Below are 14,197 nucleotides of genomic sequence, written 5' to 3'. Positions count from 1 at the left end.
CTCATATCAATGACTTCATTTCACTATAGCGGGGAAAGGGGGGATATGGACCGTTGCCCCATACAAAATTCAGGTATAAGATTTGCTTATGTTGGACCTCCAACATAAAATAAAAGGTGCAACAGAAGTGAATTAGGGTATACACCCCTTATGTTGGAAAACATAAAGGAACTAAGGGGTTAACCAATAGCTGGCTTTGAACGACCTTGGTACCTTGTACCGAATATCCCGGAGTATGACGTGTCATACTCCTGAAGTGTGAAGTGTCACACTTCATGTAACCAGGGTACACTTAGGGCTACGTACCCCGTTACATCCTCCCCCACTTAGGTTCGGTTTACCGACCCATCAGAATGAAGAGGTGTTTGTCACAAACTTTCATTGTTGCCAGTGTGTTTTTGGAGAGTGCGAGGCTTCTGAGCTGATCATGTTGCAGTGGTAACGAAAGGGTGGTCAAGAATGCACCTAGTGCGTTGCCGAATCACAGATTGATAATGATGAGAGTTGTCGATTTTTGAAGAAAAAAGCCGAGAAATAAAATATAAAGAGCGGGTTATGATCGACTTATTACCTCAAAGCGAACTCTAGCTGTGAGCGGCTACCACAACCGGGATACGAAGGGATCGCAGGACATTCAATATCATTTGCGCCATTTTTCTCTCTTTTTCGCCGGCTTCCAAATCATCCAGACAAGGGAAATTGTCAAGGAAAAAAACGAATGGCTTCGTCTTGTTTTTGCGGCGCTTTTCGAGAACTGCCCTTACCGCCCACCGTGGTTTTTTATCGGCGTAAAATTTGTCATTTCCGCATAGTGCCGCATAGATGAAACTGTACAGCATCAGACTCTCTGTCCCTTCGACAGACCCATTTCCCACCGCCGTCTCGTCTTGTTCTAGGCACATCTTCAAAGTTGCACTTCGATCTTCAAAAGCAGCAAATACTTGTTGGTTCACCTCGCCTGGACCGCTGCATACCACGTAGAAGAGATCAAATGGCTCAGTGGCCATCAGTTTAAACGCCAGCTGCGTTTTGGCGTCGGCATTCCATGAGTTTTCCAGCAAAACGGACGACGTCGAAAAGCTGAGGAAATGGTTTAAGTCTTCATGGATCCTCATCAGCATATCAGCCACGTCTCTCACTTCTGCGGAATTTCGGCTTTTGCTTGCCATTTCCGCAAATAATTCAAGCTCAGAGGTTTTACGAAGACGAAGACTCCACTCGGGGTAAGCATTTGGAACCACAACTAGCACATGAACGTGGCCATCATCCGGTTGGAATTCCTCCCCAAAGTACCTGGCGCTCTTGATCGCCCGCGTGGGCCGCATTTTCTCCAAGCCTAGCGGATGCCCATGCTCATCGAGCTTCACCGCTGCTGCGCTAGCTTCATTCAGCCACACATTGTCCTTCTTAGCCAGAAATAGCACAAGATCGTGGGCACAACCTGTGACCGTCCAGGGCTTCTTCGCCTGGATAGATTCTTTCAGATAACTCACCGACTCACTTGAGTGTATAGTTACAAAGAACACCCTCTCCTCCAAACCAGCAAACATACAGAATAGCTTCACCATCATCCTCCGTGGCGGAACACTTTGAAAACTGCCCACGAGCTTCGGTCGAAAGGCAAATTCCATCAGATCGCTTGGTCAGCCCAAGACTTTCATTTTCACGGAAAATGCGGCCAATTTCTCACATTGATGGACTTGAGCACCACACGATTGAAATATGATGCTCCGTCCACTTTAAATTTATTCTCGGCGGACGGAACGAATGCGCTTTATTGCACGATATGTGGTGAAGAATTGTCTTCCGCTCAACGACGACGGGTTACTCCATGTTGTGAGATCTATTAGTGAGTTTTTGACTCCGTTCCTCTGTAGCGAGGTCTTCACAGCTGCTTGTGAAGAAGGTGCATCCAGAGACACGCTCGATGTTTTACTTCAGGAGACCACGCCAGTTTGGAAGGAAGCTGTCCAGGCGGCAGTGCGAGGTGGGTATCTTCATGTACTTCGATGGATGATCGCGCAGGGTGAACGCGGTCCTTGGAAAGACGACTTTGAAAGTGCGCTGGAGCTTGCTGCTGCGGGAGGGTATTTAGAAGTTGTCCAGTGGCTGTACGAGCGAGGAATGGACAGACACACCGTGCGGGGGGTTCTGAAATCGCCCGGATACATCGAGAAGAGTCTGCTGTTTGATCATTGCTCGTCAGATGCCCTGGAATTGGCAGCAGAACACGGACATTTAGAAGTGACGAAGTGGATTTATAGCACGAGTACGGATGTGTGTATGCGGCTTGGTAAGCCGATGGACCGAGCTGTTGCAAATGGACATCTCGCAGTCGCACAATGGCTGTACACCATCAGTGGGCAAAGCTGTACATGTAGTATTTTCGCAGTGGATAAAGCAGCTAAAAATGGACAACTTGAAATGTTACAGTGGTTACAGTCAAACCATCTTGTTACGTGTACGACGTTTGCGATGGACGAGGCGGCTAAAAACGGGCACCTGGAAGTAGTGAAATGGCTACACCGACATCGATACGAAGATTGCTCCTCAGTGGCGCTGCATTTCGCTGCGAATAATGGACACCTTGAAGTCGTCAAGTGGCTTTTTGAAAACTTCAAATATTACAGTTGGGATCAATGGTATTGGTCGGATGCAGCTAAACGAGGGCACTTGGAAGCACTTCAATGGCTACATGAACATTTACCGAGTGCGTTCTCCATCCATGTAATGGGTGCCGCTGCGAGAAACGGTCATTTAGATATTATTAAGTGGCTACATGAGCATCGAAGAGAAGGATGCACGACCATGGCACCATTTTATGCAGCTGCGTTTGGTAATTTGGAAATTGTTCAGTGGTTCCATGCACATTACCCGGATCAATTCGTCCCAGAAACGATAGATGCAGCAGCTCAAAATGGCCATCTTGATGTAGTGCGATGGTTAAATGAGAACAGAAACGAAGGTTGTACAGGACATGCAATGGACGGTGCTGCTTGCAATGGCCATCTGGACGTTGTGTTGTACCTGATGGAACACAGAGGCGAAGGGTTTCCAAGTTCTAGCGGGGCAACTCCGCCGAATATTGTGGTGCAATGCTCGCTGAGAAATAGTCGTCAGGACCAAACGAGTGATGCTTCAATAGTCATCCTGCAGTCAATTTACAAGAAGCGGCCGACTTTTGTTGAAGACTGTCTGAGTTGTCTAGCAGAAACTGCTGTCCGTAAAGGCAATATCGAGATTTTAGACTGGCTGAACCTGCTTGGGGTTGAGCTACGCACATCAATTCCTATTCGTGACACAGTCAGTCGAGGAAACGTCAAGATGTTACAGTGGTTTTATGCGAATAATTTCCAGATGTGTGACGTCGACTTACTCGAGTTAGCTGTTCAAAAAGGCCAACTCAATACGGCCCGTTGGCTTTCGGACCACGGGTTCAAGATTACCTCGATATTGTTGGAAGAAGCTGGAAAAAACGGGGATGTGGCAATGTTGCGCTGGCTGGTGGAACATGGACCACCTCTCACGCTCAGAAGTGCTCTGAAATTGACCTTGCAATACCGTCATTTAGAGATTGCGCAGTGGGTATCAGAGTCGGATCGTGTGCAGCTCGTGCTGGAGGCCCTCCAAAAAGATGCTAGAAAGCTAATCTGGTGGATTCTTACGCGTACTCGGTTTGAAGATACAAACTCACAGCGAATAATTCGTGATGCTATCCGATGTGCACATAGCAGCAGTATATCGCAATGGATTCAGGAGGATCTCTCAGGTCTGAAGGCATGCCAGTGGTGTTTTGCGGCGTCACATAGATAGAGAAATAGCACAGAAGTGCCGGTTCTTGTTAAAAGAAGCCGCGTTAGTAATTAATAATGAGGTTTGAGGAACGTGTCGGTTGATTCATGGACCACCCAACAACCGGCCGAAATAAAGGAAGATCTGTCCGCGAGGATTAATAAGCCGGAATCTGGACGCGGTAGATCCTGCGGGAGCTCGAATGTCAGAATCTGTGTGTGTGTGTATTAATACATGCAGTGATACTAAGTATTACACAGGGCATGGGAAATTAAATCTCTTCTTGTACTGCTGAAAAATTTGCTCGATAATATATTCAGATTTCAATAGTAAATAATTCCGTGCAAAAACTACAGTTATTATTGCAGTTAAAATATGTTTTCCTTGTTTTTGAAAGTTTGTGAAATTTTGATTTATTTCTTATTTCAATAGTTGCAGTAATAATAATTCCAAAGCGCCCCATAATCAGATATTCCGTAAATATAACACGCATAATAATGATATTTTATTTTTTTCCCTTGCCCTGAGTGGTATTTTGCATTGATCTTGCGGTGTACTTATTCAAATACTATTAATATTCATCTATGTTTGGGGACGCAGCCGCTCTGGAGTCACTGCAGCTCCCTCGACTGACTGTACGAGACCCGATTGCTGAACGCACTGATAGACAATATACAAAAACAACTGTAATCCCACGTGAAAGGCCAATGTTTCACAAGCTTGTCATTCCAGAATGACGCCCACGATTTATTTCATCACCGGCAAGTGAGTTAGCAACAGCAGCTTCGATTTCCATGGCCAATTGTCCAACGTCCGAGGCGCCACATCTTCTTGGTTGCGTCTCGCTCGATGTCTCGGTTTGCCAAGAAATATTTTGTACAATACAGAGTATGGAAATGACCCCAAAGAGCTAAACTATCACATCTGAAGCCGACTTCAAAGAACTAAACTATCACATCACAAGCCGATTTCAGTAAAAACACTGCAAACTAGTGCATAAATTGAGTTGTACGGGTTATAAGCACTACATTGAATCCACCCGTTTGACCGCTCATTGGCCAAATGAAGATCTGTACGATTGGCTCAATATCGCAAAACCTTTTTCTAAAAGTATCATTTCCAAATCAATACGAATTGCGTCCTTCGCGCCAGAATGAATGGCTTTCAGTACAAGTGCGCCAAGAGCTACCACGTGCTCCCTTTCGGCCAAGTTCTATTCTAGTTCTTCTTCTAATTCCTTCTAGTCTAGAATTGGCCGAAATACTGGTGTGAGGACGCTACGCATTGGTCATTGGACGTTAAAACCAGGGCACGTGAGTAGCCTTTGTATTTGCTTCTACGCTGCTTTCGTTACTCATCTACGCTTCTTCACCTTCAGAGTAATCGCTTGCGCTTGCGGAACCGAATATGCTTCTTCAGGTGGGCGGGAATGGCTGTACCATTGACCCAGGTGTCGTGCCAAATCTGGTCGCATGTAGACTTATTTCCCGTCTTCTTTAGACGAGCACAGTTGCATAGGCCACCGTGAAAGTACGTACAGCGTTGGCAGTAATGGCTGGTTTCGGATCCTTTGGCTCTTGGAGGTGCCATTGCGGGGCACACCTTGCACAGGTGCTGACGGCGTTTCTTCCGATAGAGACTCTCTTCGTTTTGAAGCTGGTGCTCGCTTGAGCGAATTAGGCCTGATACTAAGGCCTCAGCGCTCATGTTGCTGCTAAGGCTTGCCGCAGTAATCACCAAAAGTTACATGTGCAGTCGGCGCATGTATTCCGCGTGGGTCGGCACTCACTGTCCGATTTTCTTCATCTTTATGCGATGGATAATAAAGCCGTTGACCACGGCCATGTCAACGAAGCCTAGCAACAGCTGACGGTAGTATTTCGTGAATGTTACACAGCGCTGTATTGAGTAGCGCTGCAGTCGCAGCTGATCGTGGTAACCGACCCCATCAATACCACTATAATAATGTCGGCGATAATAAGGCGCTTTCCAGGTTGACCGACGAGTGCCTTTGTGACGTTGCGAACAAAAGCTTTCTGGGCGACACCAGTAGCTTGTTGCCTCGAAGCTTTTCGCTGAGCAGGAGGCTGAGCAATCTTGGACTCTACGGACGCACCCATGTAGACTTCAATTCTATAGTAATACGGCATCATACAGAATAACAGAAACAGTAAATCAGCTAATGCTGTTGAATACATAATAAATTATTCTGTAGCATACAGAACAAGAGCACTCACCTCGAAAAGTATCCGGAATTGGCAAAGCCGGTCATATAAACCTTCGTGCCGTACTTGTGCGGCTTGTCTTTGTTGTATAGTCGAAGCGAGTTGAACTTGCTTCTATTAGGAATATTCCCTTCGTCAAAGCTGATGCGTGGCCCGAGTCGGTAACCACACCGGAATGTTTTTGCCAGTGCTAGTCAAGGCTGTCGGTGTGAGAGCGCAGCGAACGCGGCACCAACATTCCGATGACATGGAGTATCTCGTGGGCTTTGATCGGTTTAATTCTCTGAAGCTTCTCTTTCAGAGCTTCCAATGGCTGCACTATTTTGGTAGGGTCCTTTGCTTGAATCTCGAGTTGCTTAGTACGTTGGCTCTTGGCGACACTCGATGCATTTGACACGTTATGCATCCAACTCTTTTGCAATGTGATACCACAGCTTCTTCGGGAGGAAACAAAATAATAGCCCCAGTGGTGAATCAGCGTAGGCCGCCGCTGATCTCGTTGGCCCCCAAGTCCCATCATTCAGATCACCAGCTTCATTCATTTGAAGGTCAGCTGAATTCAGGATCATACAGACTAACACTTGAGTTAGCTTGAAAACATATTGGCTGCAGAATAAGACATCTACAAGAAGAATTATTCTGTATAATGCAGACTTACATGAATGACTTTCGTCATAAACATCCCGGCCCGATGCGGCCAAGACACAGCATGGCAACATTGTCTTGCTCGGAGAGATGGCTCTCGTCGTCGAAGGCACTGTCCGAATCCACCTCGGTTTCGTATTAGTCTGGTAGAGCGCCAGGAGCATCCACTGAATCGCTGATGAACTCAGCTTCTTCTTGGCACAGAACCGCTTCGCTGCAGACATTGATGTCGTCTGCATCAACAGCACCAAAACGCTGATCAGCCAGCAGCGCGTCAATATACTGCGGAGGGATGAGCTCATCAATCCCACTATCGCCTGAAGCGACCACAGGTGCATCCTTAGGATCCTTTTTCTCCTCTTCGGACACAACCGAAGCACTGGTACCCGGTACGACTTGAGGGTGCTCAACCTCCAATGCAGCTGCTGAATGAGCATCGTCGAGGGCTTTGTTAGGTACGACTTGATCCAAAACGGCTTGTACAGGCGGCATGTCCGGATCAACTGAGGGCGGAGAGGCAGTGGTAGTCGCTACTACAGGCGGCGTCGGCGTGGGCAGAGTGAGGGAAGCCGATGATACAGCTGCGAGCTGCAACAAGCTAACCTTGCGTCCAAATGCCATCTCTTCTTCTATGCGGAGTTTTAGCGGTTGATGACTTTACTGAATATTAAATCCTGTAAAATGGATTATTCTGTATTATTGAAACGGGTTACAATCCAGTATACCTCAGGTTACATAAAGAGTGATCTGACACGCTTGTGGACACCTATTACATGCTCTAGGAGTCAGTCAGGGCATGACTATTTAGCCCCACTACAGGTAACCTTTAGTTTGTAAATGATCCACGCTTAGCTTACTTAGTCTTACATCTACTCCTCTAAGTAGCAAACTGTTCCCTTTGAGGCTGGGAACACGTGGACTAACGTTCACTCGGGTAGTAAATACTTTTAAGCACCGCCTCTGTGCAAGATGCTGTGTGACCCCGTTGCACTCATACAAGTTTGTAAAGGCTGAGGTTGGGTCCTTAAATCACAGAGGATCTGTAAGGGGTAGATAGACGTGGCGTTTGTAGTGTTGCGATAAAATTGCAATATAAACCAGGGAGAGGTCCACTTCTCACACTCGTTCATTTCAAAAAGAGAACGAAGAACGGACCCGGGGAGAAACGTTTAGCGCAGGTCCAGCGAGATCTGACTGCAGCTGGATAGAAGGCACGCAAGCCGACTGGGATCTGCAGGTACCATTGCTACGTGAAACCAGGTGTGAAAGGACGTTTGGACGAGTCGCGCAGAGGAATCGACTTTCTTGTTGGTAAGTTTTTGTGTCAGAAAAATCATAATTGCTAAATATGTTTTTTTTCTGACACAAAAACTTAGTTTTGATCTTTTGATATTTAGGAGAAAGAGACCATTAAATCTCTCGTGGCTTATGATAGCCACTGGCAGCACGACGTCTACCTGCATCGTGGAACGTCAGGGTTGAAAGGTATTTCCGAGCCTCTCTCCCACTTACCTCGAGACTACTGCGTTTCTTGTGGCTTGTGATAGCTACTGGCAGGCACGACGGCTATCCGCCTCGTGCACTGCGCCGGTATGGATGACCGCGTCGGCCGTGCCGACCGAAGTCATCCAGCCTTTGTGTCAGCTGTTTGAGCCTGCGCGACTTGACGTCGAGTGAGTTGCTCACGTCTGGCGAGGCCAAGACAGCCTCACGCCTCGAGCCAATGGCTCTGTGTGCGGAGCTATATTACCCGCCTTGGTTGTGGAGCTCCGTTACCCACCTTGGTTGCGGAACTGCGTTACCCGCCTTGATGAGTGGAACCCTGTTACCCACACCGGAAGCGCATACAGCGACTTCCATATCCGTTATGGTCTGAGTGGACTTGCGTGGAACTATGTTACCCACGCTCGGAGCATCGAATGTAGGTCTCCTTACGCAGCTTCGCTGCTTGCGGAACTTGTTATCCGCATTGTGGACCTATGTTATCTATCTGGTGAATGCCCTTTGGCACCACTACTATCGAAGCACGTACGGCGCGACGACCTTCGGTGATGGGATCGGCTGGTGTTGCAGACCCACCGGACAGAGTGGTGTCCACCGAACGAGTCAGAGGAGTCCGGGTCCCGGACTTCGAGTTGCTTAAAGCGACGTCGGCCTGAAGAAGGTTCAGACCCGAATTGCGGTGGTTAACGTGACGTGGCACTTCGTTACCCGCGTCGTGCTGTCTCGTTGACGACATCAGAGACACTCGCAAACTCGTTTAGTACTGTGTTATCCACACAGGAAGCATGCTCGTGTTTTCCTCTTCAGTTATAGTTTGGGCGACCGTGTGTGGTACTGTGTCACCCACACAGGAAGCGCATTCAGCGCCTTCCGCTTCCGTTAAGGTTCGGGCGACCGTGTGGTCCTTAGCTACCCACCTGGTTATCGCTGAAAGGCATAACCACTGTCTAAGCCTGTGCGGTGCGACGACGTTCGGCGTTGGACGCTGCTGGTGTAGCAGGTCCTCATACCGGGCAAAAGACCCATGACCGTGGCATTGCCGCAGCGGAGCATAGTCTTGTTGTACGCAGAGCTCTCGGCGCGTTGACAGCACCTTGACGCTTCCGCGTCCTGGCTGTCTGTATCAGACGCCTAAGCCATGACGGAGGTGGGAACATGACTCACCAATGCTCCGCCATAGACCTGGACTGGCAGGCCCTTCTCGGCCTTGCCTTACCAAAGTCCGGGCTGTGCCTTTTGTTCAGCACAGCGATATTGTTCGTGGCGAGAGCTGCGGGCGACACGGCGATGCGCGAGTTCATTTAACCCAAACATTCAGGTCCGTTGAGGACCATTGGTATTTCCTTCACCGTAGTCCACCAAGGACCAGCCCACGATCGCCACCCTGACGTAGAGTGCAGTCGGGTGTCGCTATGCCAAGCGACGTTCCGGCAGCGTATCAACGCCCTAGAGGTTATCAAAAGTTAAAGGGGTACCATACCCCCGTACTCCGAGTGTACTACCAGCAGCCCATCACTGCCCTTCACCGGTTTACGAGAGCCACGTCTCTCTGGGCTAAGCCCCGCACAACCTGCACACCCATCACGAAGCCTTAGCCCTCTTCAGTAGGGCATACCGCCTCTACTGATGGCCTGGGAGTCTTCGTCCACCTGGCCGTAGCCTGCGCCACCGGACCTGGGGTCCACGGGCTTTCTTCTTCCCGAGGACTGGCGATGGCCACACACGCTGGTAATGCCCATGTCCGCAGCATCCGTAGCAGCGAACCAAGCTCTTGACTGAGCTTAAGTCCATGGGTTCGGGCTCGCGGTACTCACAGTATCAACGCGCTGCGTGACAGCAGTAGCAACGGCGTCATTGCTGCGATGCTCCGCCTCCTAAGGAACGTCATCCTCATCGTGGCGACGTTTCTTTTCCCGAGGAGTATTAGCCTGCTTATAGATGTACTCTTCTTGGAGGGGCCTCCTCCATAGCTGTCGCTTGCACCCGGAATAGCCGAGTGCAAGCAGGACCCGTTCATGAAGACTGTTGTCTTGATGTCTTCAGGTAGAGGATTCCCCGCCAGAGACGTCACCAACGTGCGCATCTCTTGCACGTACTCCTGCAGCTCACGTTTACCTTGCTTGCACGCGAGAAAGCGTGAGCGCTGGCGGAACTCGTTGTCCGCCGGTAGGAACGCGGCTCGAAGCTGTTCAAACAGCTGATCCCAGGATGAAAAGCATCCAGGAGATCTCGTCTCTCGTGTATGCCAGTGCTTGGCACGTCCGAGATGAGACCCGCCTTGATGGCGATCTCCACCTCACGGACCCAAACTGAAGGTTCTCTCCTTCCTTCCCCTCAAACACGGGGGCCTTCAGCCATACCGGCTTAGGCCTGGTTGCCTGAGGAGCGGCCATGGAGGAGGAAACTTAATTCGTTCCATCGTGGTTCAAACGTTGAGTGCACAGTGGATTCAGGTAGTTCAATCCATCCGCGAAGGTGTAGGATTGACTACGAGTGCTACAGGGAGAGGCTCGGAAATACCTTTCCTCCCTGGTCTTGAGGTAAGCCCAAGTTCCTTACGGAACCAGGCATTGATGTACATCGACTGCAGACTGGAGGAAATCGCTGGGCTTGAGCTGTGGCAGCTCTAGTCAAACAAGACAGAGTGGCGACGGAAGTTACTGACGCTAGGTGCCTCGGAATCGCAGAGCGCATCAGCAGTGTTGTGAAAGCATGCAACCGCACCCTAGGCAAAGCGCGGACCTGGTGCATTCACTGCACAGGTCCCTTGGTCATGAACGACCTGTCGCGCAGGGTGAACGGAAAGGTTCACCCGCTGACAAAGCCGTTGCGGTACGTGATGTACGCAACGCGCCGGGTTTAATGGGCCGTGGAGCCATAACCTCAGTGTGGTGCACGAGTGCACACACAAATGACCAGGTGGTGGTCGAGGCAACGCACGCAGTCGTAACTAGTGCCGCACCGAGCATGACACCGTGGTAATGGCCTTGTTTGTCTCACCATTGCTCGGTACCGTATGGGTGCTCGGTGTCAATACCAGACACCAACGCCGCAGTGGCATGGTGATGAGATATGGCCCATCACGGTCGAGAGTCATCAAGGTGCATGGTGTCTATGACAGACGCTGGTATGGGTTCAAAGAATATGCGCCATACCACGGCCCGATGCGCTCTGGGTGTATACGCTGTGAGTCAACGCACGTATCGTGCATCGGTACTGGCTGCTGTCGAGCCGCCTGCTGAGAGTATCGCGTAATTAACTCGTAGTGCATGACACACATGATGTGCACGGAGCATTTTCGGTAGCTGTGGCACGTGTCTTCCTGGTGTACGGGCCCATCGACCTGTACACTGTGCTTGTACATGCGTTGTGCATGATGCGAGCACTAACCATGAATCAGCTCAGGCGATAGCACAGTGGAAGCTGTTGCCGCCGAACATGGCAACCTTGTGGTGGGCGTACAGCACCAAAGGCTAATACTGGACGGAACACGGTGTCGATGGGGGACACCTGCACCACGACTGAGAACACGGTGTCGATGAAGAACACCTACGCGCCGTTGGCATGACGACCAAGACGCGAAGAGAGTGTGGCAGAAACTCCACCCGCAAGGATGGATCCTTGCTGGGTCCAAAGGCAGGGCCCGAGGTGAGCTGAGGGCTCCCTCTAGTGCTCGGGCAGGTGTTGTCCTTCTCGGTGTCGTTCTTCGAGGAAGCGACCATGCCTCGGACGCGTTCGCGAGAACTGTCGTGCCCCCTGGCGCGAGCCGTGGGCGAATGCCACACGTTCGGATGCTATTGCATCCTATTCCAAAGCACTGCACGCGCGCTAGCGCAAGTGCTAATGGAGCTCTGAGGGTAGGCTTTGCGGCCAACAGAGTTGTGAGCATAGGGATGCAAATCCCAGTGAGCTTTAGAAGCACAAGTCACTGTGGGTGTCACTGAGATCCGCGCTAGTCTCGTGGCTGCTCAGTGTGAGTTTTCACCTTTGGGAATTTTAGTTCTCTCACTTCAGATTGAAGATTCAGGGGATTCTCAGCTATATGGGGGGATGTAGCGGGGTACAATCCAGTGTACCTCAAATTACATTATGCGTGACCCGTCGCTCTTGTGGACACCTGATACACGGTATCAGGTGCTCTAGGAGCCAGCCAGTGCATGACTTCTTAGCTCCGCTACAGGGAACATCTAGTTTGTAAGGGATCCACGCTAAGCTTTCTTATAAATAAATCGGGCTTACATCTGCTTCTCTAAGTAGCAAACCGGTCTCTTTAAGGCCGGGAACACGTGGACTAACTTTTACTCGGGTAGTAAATACTCTTAAGCACTGCCTCTGTACAAGGTGCTGTGTGACCCCGTCACAATTATACAGAGCATCGCTCTACGAGGGATAAAGGCCGCAGGTATTCTCATGGGCTCAGAGAGCAGCAACATTGCGTTCACCTGTCGCTTCGCTCAAAGATGCTATACGAAAGCGCTGTTCCCGAACCAAGGGCTGGAAAACCCATCGTCGCTACATGATATCATCAGGAAAGTGATCGGAGCATGTCGATGAGTTTTATTGGCCGCTCAAACTTCCCAACTTACGCGTTTCCGCTCACAACAGCCTCATTTTTGAGTCAGCTCATGAGTGACCTTTTACTTAGGACACTCCCATTTGTCCAGATATGAGACCCCGTAAAACAAACCCATGCAAGTTAGCATTTTTGAGTTTTTGAAATAATCGCCTTTACATCTGACCCTTCGTTTTTCGTACTTAAGTGATTTTCTTAGGAGAGGGGATTTGGTCAAATCTCTAGGAGGTGTATCAGTGGTAAGCGGCTGCAATGCCCCTTGCAGACACCGCCACGGCCCCAGAGATGACACTGTAGTAGCTCGTGACAAAGAGCACCGTGACACTAGCGGTAGAAGCAAGGACGCCAGTGAAGATGGCGAGTGAGGCCCAGACTCAGAGGATGAATGCTCGTTCGGTAGCGAGATCTTAACAAGCGACAGTTAAATTGACAAAGATTCCAGTACTATGAAAAGTAGCATCAATTTGAATGACAGAAGTATTAGTAAGATCGTCACGCGTCTTATTCGAGAGGGTCCATGTGGCAAGAAGTGTTTGGAGGGGAAGGCCATGGGGTTGGAGCTGTTCCTGTGTTCGCTACCGCAAATGACAAGCGGAGAGAGGAAGCGGAGCATGCCGTAAGAGTCCGCCCTCAGCTGTAGTCGTTCAGGTTCTTCGCCGCGAGTACGACGGCATCACTTCGGACGCTACCCATGTACACGTACTACTAACAACGCACATAGAGCTTTTGCCAAACCCTTCTCCGAATTCCAAGAAGATCCAGGCCTTCTCTAATAAGGCCCGCCCATTTGCTCATGAGAGATTCCAAAACGACTCACTGTACGACCCGCCGAACGATGAAGACACGCTTAGAACAAAGCAGATTCAGAAAGGTCGTCAGGCGGCGCTTAAAAAGAAGAAGAGAGAGCGCGAAGCTGCCGCAGCAGCAGCAAAGCGTGTAAAAGAGACTGCCGGAGTGACTGAGACTGCCGGGGAGGCTATACAAACAGATGGACGAGATGACTAGGGAGCTGTCCCGGCTAGTAGTAAGGTTGCTGACGGGGAGTCTGTGTCGCGCACCAAGAAACGCCCTCGCAAAGAAACGAGATATTTGTTTCCTACTTCAGGGAGAACACGAGTACAATGTTTTAGCGTAGTTCAATTCTAGTTGCCAAAATGTCTAAAAACAAATTTATATTCGATCTTTGAAAGTTCAAAACTTCAGTGCCAAATTTAACACCGAAGGATACCAAATCGAGCGCTATAAATAGCACCTATCGATCCATCTTGAACTTTTGCATTAAGCTGGACAATAAAAAGTTTAAAAATTCTTCAGCAAGTCCGGGGCAACGTTTTCAAAGTCGCTTTTCACGAAACCGGCTGAATGAAAAAATTAAGACCCACATTGTATAGAAGAGACGTCCCACTATTTAATGACGTGCAATAATCGCACTTCAACAAGTGGTTAATTAGCATCCGTT

The 14,197-nt window shown here is 49.5% G+C and overlaps 1 protein-coding gene across 1 annotated transcript; it reads right to left on the bottom strand.

Annotated features, from left to right (window-relative positions):
- Window positions 1-584: 584 nt before the first annotated feature.
- On the bottom strand, window positions 585-1,631 carry PITG_22964 (crinkler (CRN) family protein, putative; the record flags this gene model as incomplete). The annotated part of the gene is made up of 1 exon (XM_002900301.1): window positions 585-1,631. One exon carries the CDS (start codon window positions 1,629-1,631, stop codon window positions 585-587), a length of 1,047 nt encoding a protein of 348 aa, XP_002900347.1.
- Window positions 1,632-14,197: the final 12,566 nt, after the last annotated feature.

The sequence above is a fragment of the Phytophthora infestans genome, genomic scaffold (assembly GCF_000142945.1).
Source record: "Phytophthora infestans T30-4 supercont1.26 genomic scaffold, whole genome shotgun sequence".
NCBI lineage: Eukaryota > Oomycota > Peronosporomycetes > Peronosporales > Peronosporaceae > Phytophthora > Phytophthora infestans.
This window is presented reverse-complemented; position numbering and strand designations above follow the sequence as displayed.